Source organism: Oryctolagus cuniculus, chromosome 12, assembly GCF_051225735.1.
Source record: "Oryctolagus cuniculus isolate XC-2025 breed Fujian yellow rabbit chromosome 12, ASM5122573v1, whole genome shotgun sequence".
Lineage (NCBI taxonomy): Eukaryota > Metazoa > Chordata > Mammalia > Lagomorpha > Leporidae > Oryctolagus > Oryctolagus cuniculus.
In genome coordinates this window covers 16,591,528-16,613,587 of record NC_142878.1, presented here as the reverse complement: position 1 = coordinate 16,613,587, position 22,060 = coordinate 16,591,528, and the positions used below count along the sequence as shown (strand labels likewise).

Genomic DNA, 22,060 nt, shown 5'->3' with positions numbered 1-22,060 from the left:
ATTGATTTCAATGGATTTAAAATCAATTAAAAAGTAACTTACTTCCATGTACTGGTAACAAATAATTATAAAACCTATAAATTAAATGCATTTGCTTTAACACCAAAAAATCTTATAGAGTTATGAATGAACCTCATAAAATAAACACAAACTATCTATATGGACAAATACAAAAGACTATTGAGAAATATTAAATTTCTAACTATAGCAGTAAATCTTTATCGACTATAATATTCAATATTGTAATGATGTCAGTTCTCTTTGAGATTTATATAGTCATAGCAATCATAATAAAATTTTGAACATTCATTTTTGTGGAAATTGATAAATTCTATTCAAAAACTAAAATTGCTAAGAATACTCTCAATGGACCTGAGGAAGAAAATAAGAAATCTTGGCTACCACAAACCTACTCTTCTCTTATTTCAACTGATAAAAATCCAAATTCTGTTTTGGGTGATAATGTGCCTGCCTAGAGATAACCATGAGACATGATCTGCCTGTTGAGATGTGGACTTGCATTACTAAAGTTACATTGCTGGGGAAACTCTTTTCAAGATGACAAAAGTGTTGACAAGGGATTTTATCTTTTGTTTCTCTCTTGCCTGGAGTGTGAAGGTGAAGTGATCAAGAATGAGGCAACACACATGTGTGTAAAACCTCCTGGCAGTGACTGAGTGGAATCTTTTGTCACCAGGATTGTTTTGAAGCTCCTGCAGTCTCTCTGGTGTCCCATTTCCACACTGCTTGTCAAGTGTGCAAAGGAGACATTGTTTTACTTTATCCACCCTACTTTTCTGATACTTAGAGCTGACAGCAATTCCTAACAGCCATTTTGACAGCATTTGGTATTCCATATAAAATGATGATTTCTCAGTAGCATGAATGGCTGACAGCATCAGTCACATGCTAATAAAATATTTTCATGGCTGTACAATGACTCCTTTCCTATCATTGTGGCCTCAGGCAAGTCTAACCAGTTTGTGCCTCAAATTAGGAGCAGAATAGACATTACCTCATAGAGTTGAGGTAAGGATAAAATAGGTTAATGTCAAAAAGTGCTCAGAGCACCCATTGATCGTCCATCTTCACCTATAAGGTATATAAATGTAGACTTTTTTTTACATTATTATGTAGTACATGGTAGGAACTCCTTAACTATGCATCATATTGCATAGATGAATGAGTCAGTTAATAACTTCTGAGCACAAATTGTCATACAAATATTTGCCTTGCTTTATTGTTAGGAATAGTGATAGCTTACACGGTCTTTAAAAGTCTGCAGTGTCATTTGCTTCCTTTCCTGTGAAATATTTGGGGAAAGCTTCAGGCTTGTGCTGTCATGTGTTTTGTTATAGGATCATTGTTGAGATCCATCACTCACAGAAGAAACGTCTTGACAAAAATTGGATGTGTCTTCTTTCACTTTTAGAAGAAATCAGAAATAATGACTATTTTTCTCCGCATCATTGAATGAGCCTTGCTGTTTACCTGAATTTTCTGAGAATGATGAGGGGTCAGAGCAGGAGGTAAGCAACTCCTGTGATTATCCCCAGGCAGCTCCCCAATATACCTGGGGTGTCAGGGTGACCCATGAAGAGATCTTGTGTGTGGTTATTAGTCACACGTCTAGTTGGTCTGTTCCCAAATTAGGCTTCGTGGCTTAAGCTGAATTTCCAGGTTTATGTCATCCAGTAAAACATTCAGAGAAGAACCAGTCAGGAAATTCCCAGCATGAGTTTTTTCGCTCTATGAATAGAGTTGTTATCAGCAAATGACCCTTTGGGTGCAAGTCATTCACTGGAACCTGGCTATGCTTCTTGCACTTAGATCAGTGCCTCCACAGAGATCTTCTAGAGACAAGAAACAAGGAGTGGGCTGGCGCTGTGGCACAATGGGTTAAAGCCCTGGCCTGCGGTGCCAGCATCAAATATGGGCACCGGTTCGAGTCCTGGCTGCTCCTCTTCCGATCCAGCTCTCTGCTGTGGCTGGGAAAGCAGTGGAAGATGGCCCAAGTCCTTGGGCCCCCGCACCCATGTGGGAGATCTGGAAGAAGCTCCTGGCTCCTGGCTTTGAATCAGTGCAGCTCTGGCCATTGCGGCCATCTGGGGAGTGAACCAGCGGATGGAAGACCTCTCTCTCTGTCTCTACCTCTCTCTGTAACTCTTTCAAATAAAATTAAAAAAAAAAATCTTAAAAAAAAAAAACAAGAAGAAAGAGTGGCAGAGCATCGTCCTCCTATTTTAGGGGAAATCTGGTCAGCTATCGCACTAGCAAGAATAATAAATCTTCTCTTGTTCCATTTCTGTTCTTCATATTTGACTTTTGACTTTTGCTCAGGATAGTGATATATGGTATGATTCTCTATTGATGCTGGACACTGGTAGCTGCAGCTCCTGGTGAGCCCCACCGAAACAACTGACACTCTGGAGAGTGCTGCGTTGCTAAGCTAGGATGTTCAGTAGGCAGATGTAGTCAATACATTTTTTTTTTTTTTTTTTTTATGGAACGCTTCACGAATTTGCGTGTCATCCTTGCGCAGGGGCCATGCTAATCTTCTCTGTATCGTTCCAATTTTAGTATATGTGCTGCCGAAGCAAGCACGTCAATACATTTTCAACTTACAGGGGTGTGATCTGGATGTAACCTCATCCCCAGTTTAGCAGAGCATCTATAGTTGTTGGGCTTCAGAAGTTTTTAATTATTTTTAAAATATGATTTAGCTCTTGTTTTTAATTTTAAAATGAGCATATTTGCATATATTTTTATTTTTATTGTCATAAAATTGTATATTGGTCTTCCTTGAAAATGTGAAGATTCTGGAACATTCTAACCTGCACCACAGCCACCTGTAATGAGGTCAGAGCAGTCTGTTCCTCCTCTATAGCAGATTTGTTTCATCCTCCTACTGCTGGAACATAGGCACACACGTGTGCATGTGTGTGAGCATTTTCTTTTAAAGAGCACTCCATGGAATAGTTCAGTGGCAGGGAATTCAGTATTTCCAATTCTGTATCTGGTATTGTTTCCCTACTGTCTTAGTTTGCCCATTTTTTTTTTTTTAATCTGGCATCTTAGTTTTACCTAGGGTTTAGTTTGGATAGAAAAGTAAAAAAGAAAAGATGTTTAAAACAATCTATGATCAACAGGCATTGTGAGACCTGAGCCTGGATCAAGGTGTAACTATTTTAATTAGGCCTCCATCTTGTAACTTGGGCCTGACCAGGCCCTGAACCCTGAGCCAGAAGCTCCTAAAAGTAAATAAATGAACTCCCCTTGCAATAAACTCTGCTAGCAACAGCCGATTAACAGATAACAGAGAAATACGTAGAGTTCCTGGTGTCTTCTCAGGGCAGATAAGGTGATTGATAGCTACCTGGGTCCCTGTTCGGCACGTATACCCCAGCAGCTCGGACCATATGCTTCGGCCAATCAGTTCAAAAGGCATCAACCCCAAAGCCATCCAACCACCTTTAGTAGGTCCGTTCCTGCCATTGGATGCACTAGTCAATTCTAAGAGATGTCCTTTGAATTTCCCGCGGGATGAGATGATTTGCTAAGTGGTACCATGATGTATAGAATGTCTCTGAAAACCCTATAAAAACCCTGTTAACTGAAGGGTCGGGGCTCTTAATTCAGACCCACTGTGTCAGTGTTGATTGAGAGTCCAGGCCTGGACCGGCAATAAAACTCTCATGTGCTTTATAGCGGTATCGGATCCTTGGTGGTTTCTGGGGATGACTGAACCGGGCATAACAGCATCAGGTATAAAAAAAAATAATAATCCTCATGATCATATTCCTGGGGAAGTGTCTTTTTTTCCAGGAACACTGCCTAACCTTGGAAAGTAACAAGAAAAACGACAACAGCACAGTAAGCAAACCACCACCACCAACAAAGCCAGGACACCAGACCCCAATCTGCATTGCAGCATGGAAGGCTCTGTCCTGAGGACTCCCTGGGCGTCTACCATGATGTCCCCATCCCTCTATCTGGTTAACAGGAGGCCAGAGAGACAGGCTAGAATAGCATCAATGATCCTCAAGTTCCCTTTGTTGAGTTTTCAAAAGTAAAAAGGATCCTATTGTGAAAAAACACAGGGCTCCTCAGGCTGAGGCACTACTGCAATGACGCCCCGATGCTTCCGCACGCTTCAATAACTTGAAGGGCCACAGTGTGTAAAAAGTGGGACCCTCATCCCTGGGCACCTTTTTTTGCTCCTTAGTGTTCTATGTCATTCCAATTTTAGTATATGTGCTGCCGAAGCAAGCACAGTGTTCTATGTCTAAATGTCTTTATGCCTGTTCACTTATTGGAGTCACCCTAACATCTCATTTGTCCAGAGCGTACTTAAAATTTTACCAATATATGACATGCATTATAAAGTCCTTCTTCTGGAACTCCCTCCTTATCCAAATAAATGAAATGGAACCATATTTTAAGGGGGAAATGGACATATTTACTTCCCTCTTTGTACCCGGCTTCCATGAGGTTTGAACTGAGACCAGTGAATCTGTTTCTTCTCCATGAGCCAGTGACAAGTTTGGGGTCAGAGTAATGTAGGCCAGGGCCATTCCAAATGCAGTAGGATTTTTGCTGTGGTTTTTACAGAGTTTGGGATCACAGTTAAGATTCTCAAATCTAAGTCCTTAGCTTTATTGAGCCCTGATCACTCTGGTGCTGTGTCACGGTGTATGCTGTTAACCCCAGTTGGTTTGATTTCTTATATGAATGTCCATTCCTTTTCCTTCTTATGTGTTCACTGTTAATTTTCCTCATGGTTCCCAAATAAAATAAGTAGGAAACAAAGCACTGAGGATCATGAGAACAATTAACATGGCTAGGAAGGCTGGAAAGGCTTATTCCCTCTTTACCTTTATTCTGACTGCCCGTGTGGGGCTTCTTTCTACCGCATTTGTTTTTTCAAGGGGGAATTGGAATATTCAGGGCAGTGAAGTGGTTGTTTTTTTGTTTTTTTTTTTTTTTTTTTTTTTTGAGAACATGTTTGTGTACACTTCAAAAAAATGGGATTAGGAAAAAAAACATGTTCTTTGGGTAGGTACTTGAAGAACTAGAACGCCTTCCTGGTGTCTTCTGCATGACATTTTGCCCAAAGTTTCTCATGTAGAGCCTCCCTATGTGTCTTATAGTCCTGGTGCTGGTGACTTTGCCAGCAAGCTCAGCATTTGACAGGCGGAAAGGTGTTTCCCTGAAGAAATGATGTAGCTCCTCAGTTCCTTCAATGCTGCCCAACGGAAGTTGGCGCATGAATGAAAGTCCGACACATCCAAAGCCACAGGTGCACAAATCTCTCAGTAACCCTGGACTTGGACCCAATCAATCCTCAATGGAACAGTAATTGCCTGAAATTCTCAACTTATTGGTACAGGTGATTGAAGTGCTAAATTTGCTCTGAATTTTTGTCTGAAGCAGTCACAAGTATCTATAAAGAGAGTTATCTGGTATGAATTCTGATACTTATCTGTTCTTTTGCACTTAGAGAATTTTAAAGATAAGTCTTGGGACTTGGAACTATAGATGTGATACAGGAATCAGTAAGTCTGGATCTGAAATGTGTCATCATGGCACATATGAAATCATTATCTTAACTGCTGTTAAATCTGAGGTGACACATGTGAAAATGTCTGGCAAATTTTAATTGAATTGGAGTCTTTTTATTTCCAATGACCTTTAAAGTAAGCATGAGATTGAACTATTTGGAGACAGTTTTGAATTGGCAAGAGCAGTGCGCTCACACTTTAGTGTGTCTGCCGATAGGGATTTATTTCAGGAGAAGTGGGAAGGGCCCTGGTGTGCGTTTCCAATAAGTGTCAGATGCTGCTGATGCTTCTGTCCACTATGACATGTGACTCGCTAATTAGTTGCAGGGATTTCTGATTTCTGTTTACAAGTGTGGCAGAGGCTCTCACTTACCAAAATGCACGTTCTCTTCTTCCTTGGGATGCAACTGGCTGGCATTTTCCAGCCTCCTCTGAGGTCAGCTGGAGTGACCACATTCCTAGTTTGTGGCAAACAGAATGTGTGCCATTTTCAAGTTTAACCCATGGACATGTCTACATGGTTCTTATTTCTTTTCCTTTTTATTTCCATTTCCTTGGTCTTTAGTAGATTAAGGCTAGTGTTATTTCAAAATGTGACTTACCTGACTAGATAGTTATGGATATATTTGCAAGCTGTTGATTGTTTCACATATCGCTCTTTAAACTTTCACCAACAATGAAGGTGCTTGTTTTGAGGCCACTAAAATAATTTATGAGAACACCTGAAATTATAGTTTAATTGGGCTGAAAAGTGAGGCAGTGTTATGTGGCCTGCCTTGAAAATGAATAAGGAACTCTGTAAACACGTGTGTGGCTTTGTGAGCAAAAAAGACAAATTTGTCTCTGTAATCTTTATTCCAAAGAGGAGAAAACACTCAGAGCCAGGACACATGGTGTTTGATGCAATGAACCTGCTGTGAGGTGGGTGGTTGGGTAGCTGTGATGCTGCCTCAGGGGCCCGGAGTCCAGGCCTCTTTACCAAATGCTCTGGTTTCTCTTTGATCTCTAGGGCTTCTCATGGTCAATGAATGTACTGTCCTGAAGGTTATTGAATGTACTGTCCTGAAGGTTAGGCCGTGACACCTGACCCTGCCACTCTCAGACTGTTTTTCATAGAAATCCATGGCTGTGTCTCCCACCATTATGTGCAGACTGCACGGTTTGGTAGTTGCTGGAAGTCCTCATGTGTGCCTTTCTCAGTCTGTAAGTGAGGGTGATATACCTGAGTCCTACTGTCTGTGTACAGATGGTAGATGGAACAGTTACAAATAAAGACCTACTCCAACATCTCCATCTTCCAGTAATTTAGACCTTTTTCTTTCTAATGAATTCAGAGAAGTGTTGGAATCTCAATTTTCTTAGTTGAAGTTCACAACAAATCCAAGTTTTAACAGCCATGTTACTTGACTGTTAAGTGTCAATCATTAATCTTGAGCACAACTCTGCTGTGTTATTTACTCTTTTTATATGTAAATATTAGCAGGCCAGCTTTAAATTTGGACCTTCTGGGTTCTAATGTTCTCAGGATTAATTCCCATGCACATTCCCTGACTCCAGCCAATACAAATATTTGAGATCCAGAGTGACTTCCTACATGCACCTGCCAGATGTGCAGGGAACAGACCTTGAGGTATCCCTTCTGGGATGTCTTTGGATGTGACTTTGCTTTGGGCCCAAGGTAATGAAGCAAATAGCATCATTCTAGACCATAGTGTCTCTTGGGAGTCTACTACCCAGGGGAATGAAAGGCTAGAAAAGAGAAGTCTAGTTTAGCATGGGGCAGAAGATTCCCACGGGCGATTCCAAGAATCAGTTCAATTCCTCCTTAGCACTTTGGGAACTCTTCCCTTTATGAGGAGTTCCAATCAAGCAAGCAGTACAATCAGCCATGAGCATAATTGGTAGTCACTCATGATCTGCTTCTGAGTAAAAGACAGCCTCTGTTCCTTGATTGACAAGTCAGGCAACCACATGAGAGAACATTCTATATGTCAACTTCTTCAGTTGAGAGTAGCTGTTATTGACTTATGGGAATCTCTATCAAATACAGCTGACCTCAATATGCCATTTTAGCACTTTCAAGATATCCCTTTGAAAATGAAATACTTTTCCAAACAAAAGTGTTTAAATAGACAAAAAAGTACATGTTTACAAAAGTAAAAGAATTGTATTCAAAGTACACTCCATAGAACCCAGGTTTTGAAGATGCTGACTGGCAGAGTACAGCAGCCAAGCACAGAGTTTTGAAGGGTTGGAAGTCATATTTCCATTTTCTGAGTTTTGCTAGGTCAGCAATATTGGTCAAGCTTCAACTTTCTCATAAAAAATGGTGGCAAAACTAGCCCCACCTTTTTAAGGTGCTTTAAGGAATGAGTGATTCAATGTGCTCAAAGTCCTTGATAAACACTAGCCATTATCACAGTTTCTGGAGGGGTCTGCAGCTTTGATCGTCAGCCAAGGAAAATGTGCCAATTCTAGTTAAGAGGAAGGGATGAGTGCACCTGACATGTTCACTGTTGTTCAAGCACAGGTTGAAGTAAACCAAGAAGTTGTTGTTGAGAACATCTGCATACACACTGTAGCTCGGACCCATCAATGTCTGAAAACTCACTGTGGCGGGAAGAGGCCTCTGCCAAGGCTTCTACACAAGCAGGGAGAAGCGAGGGAAATGTCTCACCCTGCATCCACCAGCACAGCGCCCACACAAGAGGGCCAGGACTCCCGTGTTGAAACCACAATGGTTGAGCTATGGGACCTGGAGTTGTTGGTCTTAGTCCACTGGGTTCAGTTCAAACAGACCAAAGCACAATACACAAAATGCTTTATTGTCTACTGTGTGTGTTGGTCCCAGTGGTTGCTTTGCAGTTTGTGTTTGCTAAGGTGTGTCCTTACATTATGGGGGGGAGGGCTGGGGAAGGCAGTGCACTCTCAACTTTCCAGGTGCCCAGCCCTCTTGATAGTGTAGGAGCAGGGACCTGGAGCCCTTCTCACACTGTTGAACAAGCCTTGGTAGAGGCCTCTTCCGACCACAGTGAGTTTTGACATTGATGGGTCCATGCTAAAGTGTGTATTCAGGTGTTCTCAACAACAACTGCTTGTTCAATCCGGAGCTGCAGGTGAGGCCCAGAGCCTGGACTCTCTCCTTGCTTGGCCGGAGCTGGGGTCTCCCACTCTCCATGGGTGGATTGGGGGGTGGGTGTCTCCCTTCATGGGCCTTTTTTTTTTTTTTTTTTTTTTTTTTTTTTTTTAGCAGGTGTAGGGGAGTGAGCTTCCCTTGGAAACTGGCACTTGTAACTCTTTTTCTGGAGAAATCACCCCTCCCTCCTTCCGATTGCATAATTTGCCCCTGGCAGAACTCCTGGGAGGTTGGCTTCTGAGGGCCACAGTAGATGTCACACCCCTCCAGGCAGACAGGGCTCCGCACAGACCCACATCCTTAACCCCAGGGTGTGCCCTCCTGGGCGGCTACCCACATCGGAAAGATGTCCACGTCTGGCTCAGGTATTTTTTGACAACATGTGCATTTATTTGTATTAGAAGTACAAACGTAGGAATCCAAATACAAATACAGAGGGCGGCCCAGCCAGGAGGCCCAGCTGGCTCCAGACAGGGCGCGGCCTCGAGGGCACGGCGGGGACGGGGCGCGCGAAGCAGGGCGCGGCGCCGCCCGTGTCGCCAAGGCACGTCGGGCGCAGGTGCGCCCTCGTTTCACTAGGACACCACGAGCTGCACAGGTAGCGGGGAGTCACGTCCTCTACGGAGGGGAGGAAGACGGCGGCATCTCAGAACCGCCAGAGACTGCCTGGCCACTCAGAGCCAGAGCCTCCCAAGCCCTCGAGGAACTAGAGGGGTGCAGGGGATGTTGGAGGCCACTTGGTGAGGGCAGGGACCCTGGTTGGCCTCCGCTTGCTTGCCTGGTGAGGGGTGAGTGCACACATTTGTGTAGGGCGGGCCCTGCTTACGGTCAAGTGCATCTACACCCGGTGCTCAGAACTGCTTGAGAGAGGCTCTCGGGTTCTGGAATCGCTCCACCTCCCCTCACTTGGGCCATAGGCAGGAAGGATTCCATGGAAACAGAGAGCCGGCCTGCGCCTCTCTGCCATCCCCTTCTGCCTGGAGCATCTCCCAGGACCCCTGACAAGCTTCTCAAAGAGAGGACCATCGGTGCTCCATGGCTGATTGCCACAGATGGCATGGTTCAAGCCAGACATGACGATTTCCTATGTGATCTGTGAGTGTGGCTTCCTAAACAAGTGCGGTGACACCTATTTGTCATCTAAATCTTGAGAACTACTTGACCATGATGCACGAATGGTCAAGGAACCACTCAGGTGTGCACCCAACTAAAAGTAGTACTGCTCAAGTGCTCTCAAAGGAGGCAGGCTTCTTTGGACTCCTGGCTGACTTCTGATCAGATATTTAGGCTTGATTTTTTTTTAAAAGAAAGAATATGAGCCCACATTTTCAGGAAACATAAAGATTGTATCTTTTCTCTCTCTCTCTCTCCCTCTCTCCTTCATCTCCTCTCTCCCTCTCCTTCTTTCCTTTTTACCTTAACCAAAGGCTTAGTAAACTAATATGCTACCAGTAGGAAACTGTGCTCCTTTCTACTTGTTTCAACTAAATTTGGGGTAATGGGTAGAGTAATACACACGTTAATAAGTTGTTCCAGTTTTACCACTGTACATACAGACACAAATACACACATCACTGCAATGTAAACACAAGATGACCCCTTGCTCCAAACAATATACAGCCCCAATCCCTGACAATTGTTACCCTCCAGAATCTTTTGTAGAAAATGCACTCATGGACAATAAACCCTTTGCTCAGTCCAGGAGCTGCTCAGAAAGGAAAACATGTACAGTAGTGCACCACATAACAACGTTTTGGTCAATGACAGACCACATGTCTGAGAGTGGTCCTGTGAGCTTAGACCATCAAATGATATCATAGCCATCTTCGCTGGTGTAAAAACATTCTCTGATGTTCCTACAATGACAACTCACCAATGACACATTTCTCAGAACATATCCCCACTGTTAAGCACTGCATGACCATAGTCGTACAAATACATCAGCATGTAAACATTATTCACTAGCACATTAGCCATTGTGAAGATCAAGAACGATTGAGTGTCTTTTAGAATGTTTTAATAAAATAGTTTTTCTAAACAGAGATTATATATTAGTAAACACTGTAAATCTCACTAATACATTTTACCTATGTCTATTTCTATTCAAAGTAAAAATATGAAGATAAATTAGGGAGAACCAAAGCCTAAAACCCAAAAACAAAATTCTCAGTTTCCAAAGATGCATTCATTTGGAGGAAAAGAGATAGTACATCAAACTCAAGTTATCCTTAAGAAAAGGAATAAGAAAGATAAATGAGGTGAAATGATAAAAACAAAAGCAGCCAACAAACGGGAATTGGGTGGAATATTCTCCTAAATAATTAAAAATTCTGATTAAGGCAGGGTAGACAGACTGCTAGAAAAAGGAGTTCTGAAAATGTTTGCGGCACGCAAATTTTGGACTATGATCTGTATGTTTATTACTTCCATTTTCCCCTTAATCTAACTTCTAATTTTGTTATAGTTTGGAAAAGATATTAAACTTTCATCTCAAATTAATTGCTAAGGATTAATATGGAACACGGAAAAGGATTGCAATGATGACTTTGGTACAGCATACTATATTTCATCTATCATCATATCTGACTAAAAATTTGAAAATTTATCCAGCAAGGTATATCTACATTCTACCACTTTACTTAGTTTTAATTTCACTGAAAGTTACTTAAGAGAGCAAATTTTTCTTTTTCTTTTCTTTTCTTTTTTTTTTTTAATCTCTGTATCACCAGCCTGCAAGTGCTAGACCCAATGAATGTGGTTGATTACCTGATGTTTTAACTGAAATTACCAAGACGGGGTGCTATGATCTGGCCATCAAAGTATCAAAGTGACCAAAGCGCTGCTTTCCGTACTGGGGAAGGGGCTTCACTCATTGACAAAACTGACCAAAAAATTTCTCCCTGTTGTAAACATGAACAGTACTGGATACAAAATCGGTTGTAACAGAAACTGAATAAGCTCTCATTTTCCTGAAGACCAGAATCTGATGGTGGGGTAAGATTTCTACTTAAATTTTATCCAATAAATCTTTAAAAATCCAAATTCAAACACTGTCCTTGCAAGTAGATCTCCTTATATTAACAAACAAGCGGCCGGCACCACGGCTCACTAGGCTAATCCTCTGCCTGTGGCGCCGGCACACGGGGTTCTAGTCCCGGTCGGGCACCGGATTCTGTCCCTGTTGCCCCTCTTCCAGGCCAGCTCTCTGCTGTGGCCCAGGAGTGCAGTGGAGGATGGCCCAAGTGCTTAGGCCCTGCACCCCATGGGAGACCAGGAGAAGCACCTGGCTCCTGCCATCAGATCAGCGCGGTGCACCGGCCGCAGCACGCCGGCCGCGGTAGCCATTGGAGGGTGAACCAATGGCAAAGGAACACCTTTCTTTCTGTCTCTCTTTCTCACTGTCCACTCTGCCTGTCAAAAAAAAAAAAAAAAATCAAACGAGCTTTGTTTTCCAAGAAAGTACTCTGCAAAGGCTCAGGCAGGTCTTCTATTATGCATAAGTTAATTAATCAAGAAAGTTAGGATGGCCCAGCCAACCATCCCAGAATACCCTCATTAGCCTTTGTAGTCAAAACCTTGCTAGGGACAACTCCACTTGCCCTGTTTGAGGCATCAAACTTCTTGCTTAAAAACTCAGCCTGTGCTAGGCAGAAAGGAGGTGCTGGTGGGCCCTCCCTTCATTCACTCTTACTGCCACTCATCATCATTATCAAAATGTTCCTAAAGTGACAGCTTAGGCCCCAAAGGTTATTTTCCCACAGGTGAGTTGGGAATTCACTTTACAAACAGCCATGTATAGGAAAACTGATAGAAAACAGGAACTTTAACGTTTTCATGAAAAATGGGTTCGTGGCAATGCTGTCCCTGTAAAGACATAACCTGGGGTCTGAAGTGACTTGTTGCAGCCTATTGATCTAAGAAATACATATTTAAGAAAGTACAAAGTGGATGTGATAAGTTCATAAATGTCCTACACTAGGATGGGACTTCAGTACATGAAGCAAGCAGGAGGAAGCTGTGTCTAAGGCTGTCACCGGAAATGTAAACATTACAGTCATTCCTTGGTATCACAGATGATTGGTTCCAGGAACCACCTTAAGTCTTAAGTCCCTTTTATAAAATGGTTTATTTGCATATAACCTACACACATACTGTCCTATACTTTTAGTCATCTCTGGATTACTTATACTACCTAATACAATGCAAATGCTATGAAAGTAGTTGTTTATGCTATATGAAGGGGTATTTAAAAAGTTCATGGAAAATGCATATTTTCTTTTAATTGCAACATCCTCAAACTTTTTGAAGTATTCTTGTATTACTAGGGAATAATGACAAGACAATAAATCTGTATATATTCAGTACAGATGTAATTGTTATAGATGATTTTTGTTCTGCATTAGGCTGATTCAACAGATGCAGAACCCGCCAATATGGAGTGCAGACTGTACTTTGTTGGAAAAACAAAGGTGAAACTCTTTATATCTAGAGTGCAAAATATAGCAGTTACGTGCTCAATCTGGAGGATTTCATTATTGGTAATGTTTTTTCCAACCTGCTCAGTTTAAACTGTGTTCTGCAGAGACACAGAGGGCCTCCCTTTCCTACAGGAAGCACTGTCTCCCTCACATTGCCTGGCCTGCTCACTGCGTTGGAAAACCTTGTGTTGTATTTACAAATTTGAAAAAATGGTGAAAGTTGCTGCTTATCTGAGTAATTCAAGCAAGGCAATTTGCATTTATCTCAATTACTTGAACTGCACATTTAAACAGTGCTTATTCTGGGTGTGTTGTATATATATGAATGTGTGTTTTTTCTGCCTAATTGTAGTTTAACTCAGGTTCATGTTTAACATAATCTGAAAAACCCACTTGGTTAACTCAGACCATGACAAAATTGTTAGTAATTGATTGTTAAACTAATATTTTAGGATAAATTTACTTAAACGTTTCTAATATTGGGCTTTTATGTAAGCAGAATAATAAGAGGTGTAAGGGATTTAATCGACAATATTAAAAACCAAAGCAGCATCCAATTAGAGAACAGTTTGAAAATAAATAAATAAATAAATAAATAAAAGAAATATCCTTCTTAACCTTGATAAAACTGGATCAGGCTCGTTTTCTAGAATTGCTAATTTGCAATCAAGAGAAATTTCAAAATGAGGAGTGGCAATGCTCTAATTTGTAGTCTCCCAAACTCTCAGGCATTAAGAAAAAAGCAAACCTCATTTCTATTCTCCCAGAAATATGAGTAAATGAGTTTTTATCCTATAATCTCAATACATGTTTTCCTCTCATAATTATAGAAGTCTGCTTTTATAATAAAAAAAGTGTGTCAACAAGGGATCTAAGATAGTACCTGTCATTTATCCTGAAGTGCTGTTATTGTTGTTGTTATTATTATTATTATTTTGGTTCTTTGTATGTGACTGTATGGAGAACACTAATGTGGAGATACTGCTAAACTGAGTGAGCCTTAATGTTCCCTTCAGGCCAATCTGAGAAAAGAAATACGTACAGAGTACATACTTCCTAAAATGTAGGGCCATTGCAAGGTGGGGAATTAACAGAAAACTGTGCACTTAACATTTATAACATATTTACAATCTGGTTCTTCCCCCCTTATTTCCAGATACATTTCTGAATAAAACTTCTTTAAATGATAGTGTTCTGAAATGGACACTGATCAGTACAAATGGATTTGACATTTTGGTGTATTTTATTTACATGAGCTTGTTTGTTTATCCTGTCATTCACTAATTTTTATAGAAACTGAAACTGAAATCTCACATATATACAATTTATAAACTCTCAGAAAAATCTCTCAAAAACAGTTGCAAGATCTTCGACTGAATTCAAAATGCTTTGAGCCTTGAGAGCACTGAATTAAATATGGTGATAAAGACTAATAGTTGGAGACCAGTTGTAATATTCCAAGTCTCAGAGAAATGACATAAGTTTCCAGTTTGGCAGCTGAGAAAAAAATTATGAAGGAAGAAGAGGTTTTGTTTGTTTTGTGTTCTAGCCCTTTAGAATGTGGCCCATTGATTTTTAGTTGTGGCAAGCTCTGGTCAATGCAAAATGGAATGGGGTGGGGGGAAGGCTGGTCCCTTTCCCCATTGCTTCCCAGAATGTGAAATTTTGTCTAAACTCTTACTTTTACTGCAGCAAGCCATCACTAGGGGAAAAGGTTTGGTGTAAGGTTCTCTATGGACACTTGACATCCCCATCAGAAGGGCTATGAAACTAACTGTTAGATTGGCCCCAATTCCCCATATGTGGCATGAAAATAGTTAACTATTAAGAACAAGCATTTTCTCCATCGAGGAATCAAAAAAAAAGCATTATATTTAATTGATTTGGTGTAAAATGAAGGATAAAACTTTGGCATATAAAGAAATGAAATTCTATTTCCATTCACACACAAAAGAGAATAAAACCTGGCTTAAAATACAGCTGATTTCAGGAGGTGGAAAACTTTACAAGATATGTGTTATGTGAGCTTTTTGTTTTGTTTTAAGGCATATTTTGGATAGATTGAGAGAAGTGCTGGCTGGGTCCAGAGTAAGTTATTTCAACATTGTCCTTCTCTGTTCAGTATTTGGGGCCTCTGTTCTGGTCAGTGGTGCTGGGACTTTGCAAGTCAAAATTTATATAGGCTCTAAAGAGACATTTTGCTCTAATTCCATTCATCCTAAATGTCTTTCCTTCCTTCCCCCTTTCCCCGTGGTGCAGCTTAAAAGAGAGGCAGTCACAGTTTTAAGTAAGATCCACAGTGGTCAGAAATTTGAATCCTTGTCAAAATACAGAACTGTCATCTCCTCGCTGTAGAGTATTTCTGAAATTGAGGAACACAATAGCACCTTTGGAATGCAAATCATTTGGATCAAAAATGCTTCCCAAGTCTACATGCAAAGCATGGGCAGAGCTGTGTGAACAGCCTTGAGCCGAGTGCCCCCACATAACCCTCAGAAGCAGACTCCCAGCAAAGGAGAGTTGTGCAATTGAAGAGGGATGTGCCTCCCTCACACTCTCCCTGCATGCCTCTGCCTCCTTCCTCCAAAAAGTAAACACACCCATGTGCTGAAAGCCTCTGAGTGGGGTGCACTGAAGTCTCCCATACTGTGGACTGAGAAAGTTCATCTCAGGAGTTGAGACTGACACAGAAACAGTGAATTATGCAAGCCTGAAGAGAAACAGGCATTGCATTGCAGTGATTTGGGGGATGATGCTTTAGCTCGTTTCACTCAAGAATCTATTTTGTGCTCTGTTAGTGAACATCTGCTCGACTCTCTTGAGATGAAGGTTCTCCTTTATGGAACAGGAACCATGAACTGCTGTGTTTTGATCACAAGGACTGCTGAGGTTCAGAAGACAATGGCTAGATTCAGAATAGAGAGGCAATTGGGATATATCTGCTGTGTGCAAAATTTCACAAGAGTTGGCAAAAACATCCAAATATTGAGTGATTTTGAAATAAGAAGCCTCATTAAAACTGTTTTTAAGGTAAAATTGGACCACATCTGTGTTCTAAAAAAGTTTTTAGGTTATTTTCCTCCCAAGAAGAATTTTACTAGAAAATTCAGTTCTCTGCAGAACTTTTTTCAAAATGTAAAAGGTTGAAATTTTTCATTTTGTTGGCATCCTTCAAGTGGGAAGTTGTGTTGGAGGAAGACTGCCCTCTGTGGCAGTGTGGTGGTGTAAAGGGGGGATTCCTGTGCTCAGGAACTGTGACGGGCAGGCGAGGTTGAAATTCTCCACAAAAGGAGAAAGTTCATTTCAGCCAATGTTTTCAACTTATTGTTTTTTAAATTTTAAAAGCCAAATTTGCTTAGTAGAAGCTAATTGGCTTGAGGCTTATGAAGCAACTATCAAATCAAAAGGTAGAACTGACAAGAAAAATGAGTATGACTGTTTCACACTATACAGACTTGAACTTCAAAAATCAGGTGATAATGAATCTGTATTTTTGCATTCACTTGATACGCAACAAAGTTGAGAAGAATAAATGGATGTATCTAATAGGAATTTTTCTATCCTTTTCTGCTCCCAACCCCTCCTTTATCTCATTTACAACCAGTGAATTTGTGAAGTCACCACTTTTATATAATTTCTCTGTATAATGTTTTAGTTTTTTTTTTTGAGTAATAATAGTATTCACAATAGATAATTTAAAAATTCATGGTTTCCAAAAATAATTAAATTTGTCTTCTGGGTGAGAAGGATGAGAAGCACAGACATTTTGATACCAAAATTTTAATAATGCTCAAGCATTATTAAATAACTAGTGGGACCCCTTCCCCCACTGATGTTGGAAAGCTTCAAAAGAGGCTTATGAAGCACACACTGGCATCCAGTTATAACAAAGAACTAGCATCAAGAAGCAAACAGGTTTTGTGTTATAAAAATATCAAAAGAGTATTGATTCAAGGGGGATTTTTTTCTTTGGAATTTTGCTATGTATCCATATTTCAAGGTATAAAATATTTTTTGTTCATCAAAATATATAATTGATGACAGCCATTACTGATTTTTTTTGCATGTAAATTTGGTTTGATTTGAAAAGTAATAAAATGTTTAAGATTCTACCTACATCTCTTTCACACTCTGGAACAGATTTTCAAGACAAAGGCTTCTGCATGCTGTATGCCTTTCTTTGCAAGCTGAAGACATTTATTTAACCCATGTAACACAAGCTGGACACATACTCTGGGATTGAACTTGGTCTAGTAAAACACAGCTCTTAAGGTAAAACATTGAACTAGTCCAAGAACCCACACTTTAAATACTATTGACTCTTGGCAGTTTGGGTTAAAGCTCTAACCTAATGCTCAGAGATAACCAATTCTTTGATGTCAATGACATAAAACTTAAAACCAAATTATATTTTTCCTCAAATGGGAAAATGTACATGTACACTCATTCAAGGTCTAGGGTGAGGCTGGAAGGTAAAAGGGTGCTAACAGTGAAATGGTGCCAAAGAAAAACAGGCCACAGAAAGAGGAAACTGGGTCAGATCTCACTGCAGCTCACACCTGAACTCAGAGAGTCCACAAGCACAGGACCGAGGGCAGCTCAGAGTGTCTGCACCAGAAATGTCTCAATACACATGGGTGCTGATGGTAAGGACTGCAGAGGGACAATACAGAAGGAGTAAGGCCTGAGAGCGCGTCTCAGATAACTGCTTGCATGTTTTACAGATTTCTTCTCACGGGCAGTTAATCCATAGCTGCTTCCAATATGCAAAATCATTCATAAACATCTTCAAGCCACAGATTCAGTAAGGGGTGAACAAGAATATCGCTTTAAAATTCAATGAACATGGGTGTGTTTGTGTGTGTGAAATTTATAATAGAAATATTTGCCAGACACTTCCTGTGATATGGAAAGGTAATTTATGACTTAAGATAAACTGAACAGTGTCCTTCCTTGGTACTCTCGGTTGGTCACTAGTGGACAGAGAATGATGGAAGGAAAAGAATGTGAACCAAGTGCTCTTCACTGATCACTAAGGGCAACATTTAAAGATACAGGTATCCAACCCAATAGACCAGGTTAAAGAGCAGGAACGATGTGGGGAAAAAGACCCGGGAGTATGAGTCCAGCTCCAAGATGTCTATGTGGATACGTCCTTTTCTCCAAGAGCCTGATTTACATTCTTCATAGCAGCAGAAGAAGCTCTGACAGTCTTTGCCGTCCAGACACTCATAGACACAGGTATCCTCAAATTCTTGCCAGTACACGGAATTGTTTAAAGTGATCATCGTAGGTGGTGGTGGCCTCATGTCGAGGAGAGAGTAGTTCTGTAGGCAACGAGAAAAACATGGCAACCATCATGAAATGCAGTACAGACAGACTGAAGTGTATCAAGCATTAGGTACAAATTACATCTGACTACTAGATAAAAGGGATGGAAGGATGTGCCCATCCCCCACACTGCCAAATCAATCTTTTCAAATCAATGCAGGTCTAATGTAAGGAAAAATTGTATTGCAATTTCCAAACTTGTATTTTCCACACTATTAGTAAAGGTGGTTGAACATATTTTCAAATATGTATTAACCATTTCAAGTCCCTATTCTGTCCTCTTTCTGTTGATTTGCAATAAATATGCACATATTATATATTTATTTCTCAATTTTTTTTACTTTTCATTAATATGAAGAGAGCAGACTTCATTAATTTCATAGGTACATTTCTAAGAAGATAACTATACTTCCCTCCGTCCCCTGCTACCTCTCTCGACATCCCTCCCACCTTCCTTTTTTTCTTTAATTTTTGCAAAGACATAATTTCAATCCACTCTATAATCAGAGGATTAATTCACCAAAAACCATAATATTCAACAAGTAAAAAGTAGGAATACTATAGTTCCACAGGAGTATCAACAAGAGCTAAAAAGAACAATCATATCACAAGATGTCCATTTTATTCCTATACATTATATTGTATTCTATATTAACTGCTACACAGCAGAGAAAACATGATATTTGTCTTTTTTTGAAGTGGCTTATTTCACTAAGAATAATGGTTTCTAGGTGCATCCATTTGTTGTAAAAGAGAGGATTCCATTCTTTTTTACAGTTCAGTAGTATTCCATAGTGTATATATGTGGGGAGCAACTGGGAGCAACTCGGACTAGACTAAGTTACTGGAATTAAGACTTATTCTATGCATCTGCTCTCCCACAATATGGCGCTGGGAGAGGAGCAAACAGCTTCTACCCAGCTGCCTTTCACCAACTTGACAAGCTGCAGGAGCTGCTCCTGATTGGAGGAGAGCAGCGTACTCGGCGTGTGGGTAGCAGAGTTGGGATTGGTGGAAGAGGACTATAAAGGAGAAGAGAGACAACATGCACCAGGAACATCTAAGGGGAACATCTATCTGAAGGAACACCTGTGCAGCCCCCGAGAGAGCCGGCCGGCGGTGTGCCGCTCCCCCGCGTAAGTGGGGAAGGTGGCAGGGGGAACCACCCTTCCACGGAGGTGGAAGGGATGGTAGCCAACCCGGGAAGAACCAGCAGCAAACCCGGGGAGGGCCGAGCGAACAAAAGAACAGCGCAGGGTCTTGTGTCGTTCCTCCACGAAGAGGGGGAGCGACATATATATACCACATTTTCTTTATTTGGTCATCAGTTGATGGACATCTAGGTTGATTCTATATTGAAGTATGTGAACCTTCTAAAATATTAATAGTAAAAAGCAAAGTTAGAAGAATGATGGGAGAATCTCTTTGTCCATGTAATTTGCATTAAAAGTGAGAGTTGGACACTGCTCCCTCAAGAAAGAGAACCAAAAATGGGTTTTTGAGTACTCCACACTTCAACCCTTTCTCCCTGGTTTAGGACTCCACTACCCCAATCAAAGAAGATCTAAAAATAGAAGGCAAAGAGGTACCATGTTTCCTTATAATAGTATCTTTTGGTAAAAAAATGAGATTCTCATGATACTTTCTAATCGCTTCTATCCCAGCATTGGGACAATCTGGCAAAGGAACTAGCCAGCCATTTAGAACTGGCTTCTATGTCCACCTCTCCCTGGACATGGTTTTATTTCTACTTCTGCAGTTTACCTCCCGATATGGAAAACTCAATGTGGAGCAGATAAAGGAGAATGAATGAGAGGAACCATCCCGTACTTTGATAAGTAGCTTCAAATGAGCTGTCCATTCCACAGACAGTTGCTGCGATAATCTAAATAGCTGTGAATTATGTATTTATTTATTTGTTTATTTTGACAGGCAGAGTAGACAGTGAGAGAGAGAGAGAGAAAGGTCTTCCTTTTGCCGTTGGTTCACCCTCCAATGGCCGCTGTGGCCGGTGTACCGCGCTGATCCGAAGGTAGGAGCCAGGTGCTTCTCCTGGTCTCCCATGGGGTGCAGGGCCCAAGCACTTGGCCATCCTCCACTGCATTCCGGGGCCACAGCAGAGAGCTGGCCTGGAAGAGGGGCAACCGGGACAGAATCCGGAGCCCCAACCGGGACTAGAACCCGTTGTGCCGGTGCCGCAAGGCGGAGGATTAGCCTAGTGAGCCATGGCGCCAGCTGTGAATTATGTATTACATTGAATTCTGCTAGGGGATACAGTCCTAAGTTTGACTGAATAGACGAAAGGAACTAAAAAAAAAAAAAACATTTTCTTGTCTGCTTTTAGTGCTATCTTGTGATACTGAACTAAGACAGGCATGCCAGTGGAAGCCCTGGGATGTGATGCCCAGGGAGAGGTGGACACAGAAGTCAGTTCTAAATGGCTGGCTAGTTCCTTTGCCAGATTGTCCCAATGCTGGGAAAGAAGTGATTTAGGACTCATTAGAAAGTATCATGAGAATCTCATTTTTTTACCAAAAGATACTATTATAAGGAAACATGGTACCTTTTTGCCTTCTATTTTTAGATCTTCTTTGATTGGGGTAGTGGAGTCCTAAACCAGGGAGAGAGGGTTGAAGTGTGGAGTACTCAAAGCCCTTGTAAATGGAAGCATCTGCCTCTGTGTGAGGACAGACTTACAGCACAGTGCCCTGCACCAAGTGTTCATTAAGCACCCGTCTACCTTCCTCCACAATTCTTCTGGATAGACAGAAGTGAAAATCTTGCTATCCCTGCAATGCTATCTAATATGGAAAGGTATCTTTTAGGTTAATGGTTCTTAAATTTGCAGGTAGTAAATCTCTTAACTACCACAAGTATTTGCTGAAATAAAGCAGATTCCTCCTTCTACTCCCATGCATTTCAGAAATGTGTATCTTTCCAACAGGCTCAATTTGTAAAAAATTTGCCTTTAATGACATACAAGTGCAACAAAGGATTTCTGACATGTGTGCTTTGACAATGCTTAGCCAGATTTCCATCCATTCATTTCCTCAACTCTGTAAACTGCGTTTCCTCTTACTGTATGGAACTGACTATGGGTTTCAGGGCTTTTTTTTTTTTTTTTTTTTTCTGGGGAAAGACTGACTCAGAGTGGCCCCAGAGAGCTCTACAGGGGCAGGGAGAGCTCACCAGAGATCTAAAAGGTGATTTCTGGAGGCCGCAGGCAAACAAGCAGCAAGACTTTGGGAAACAAGAGAAAATCCCTCTTCAATTCCTCATTTGCAGAACTAAAAACCCAAGGTAACTGAAATGCAGACTCATTAAAATATTTATGAGGGTTCTATTTCTGTGTTTTGATAGCTCACTGGAAATGAAACTAATTCCATTTTACAAGATTGAAAGAAAATTTATTGTACAGCAAAGTGACTATAGTTAATAATGATAGTCACACATTATATGCTTGGAAAATGTAGAGTGAATGCTATGTGTTATCACCACAGAAATGATAACTATGTGAGATATTACCAGATTTAATTATTCCACAATTTATATAG

General features: G+C 40.9%; 1 protein-coding gene and 1 non-coding gene across 2 annotated transcripts in view; both read right to left on the bottom strand.

The window, feature by feature from the left end:
* Positions 1 to 2,497: 2,497 nt before the first annotated feature.
* LOC127483872 (U6 spliceosomal RNA) lies at positions 2,498 to 2,604 on the bottom strand. Its single transcript, XR_007910666.2, has one exon. It is a non-coding gene; the product is annotated as a U6 spliceosomal RNA (small nuclear RNA).
* A 6,459-nt stretch (positions 2,605 to 9,063) lies between these two features.
* The window catches only part of GABRG3 (gamma-aminobutyric acid type A receptor subunit gamma3), a 679,184-nt gene continuing 666,187 nt past the window's right edge, over positions 9,064 to 22,060 (bottom strand). Inside the window, exon 10 of the mRNA XM_051822228.3 lies at positions 9,064 to 18,502. Within this exon, the coding sequence (XP_051678188.1) occupies positions 18,221 to 18,502 (282 nt within the window). The 3' untranslated portion in view covers positions 9,064 to 18,220. The remainder of the gene's footprint in view (positions 18,503 to 22,060) is intronic.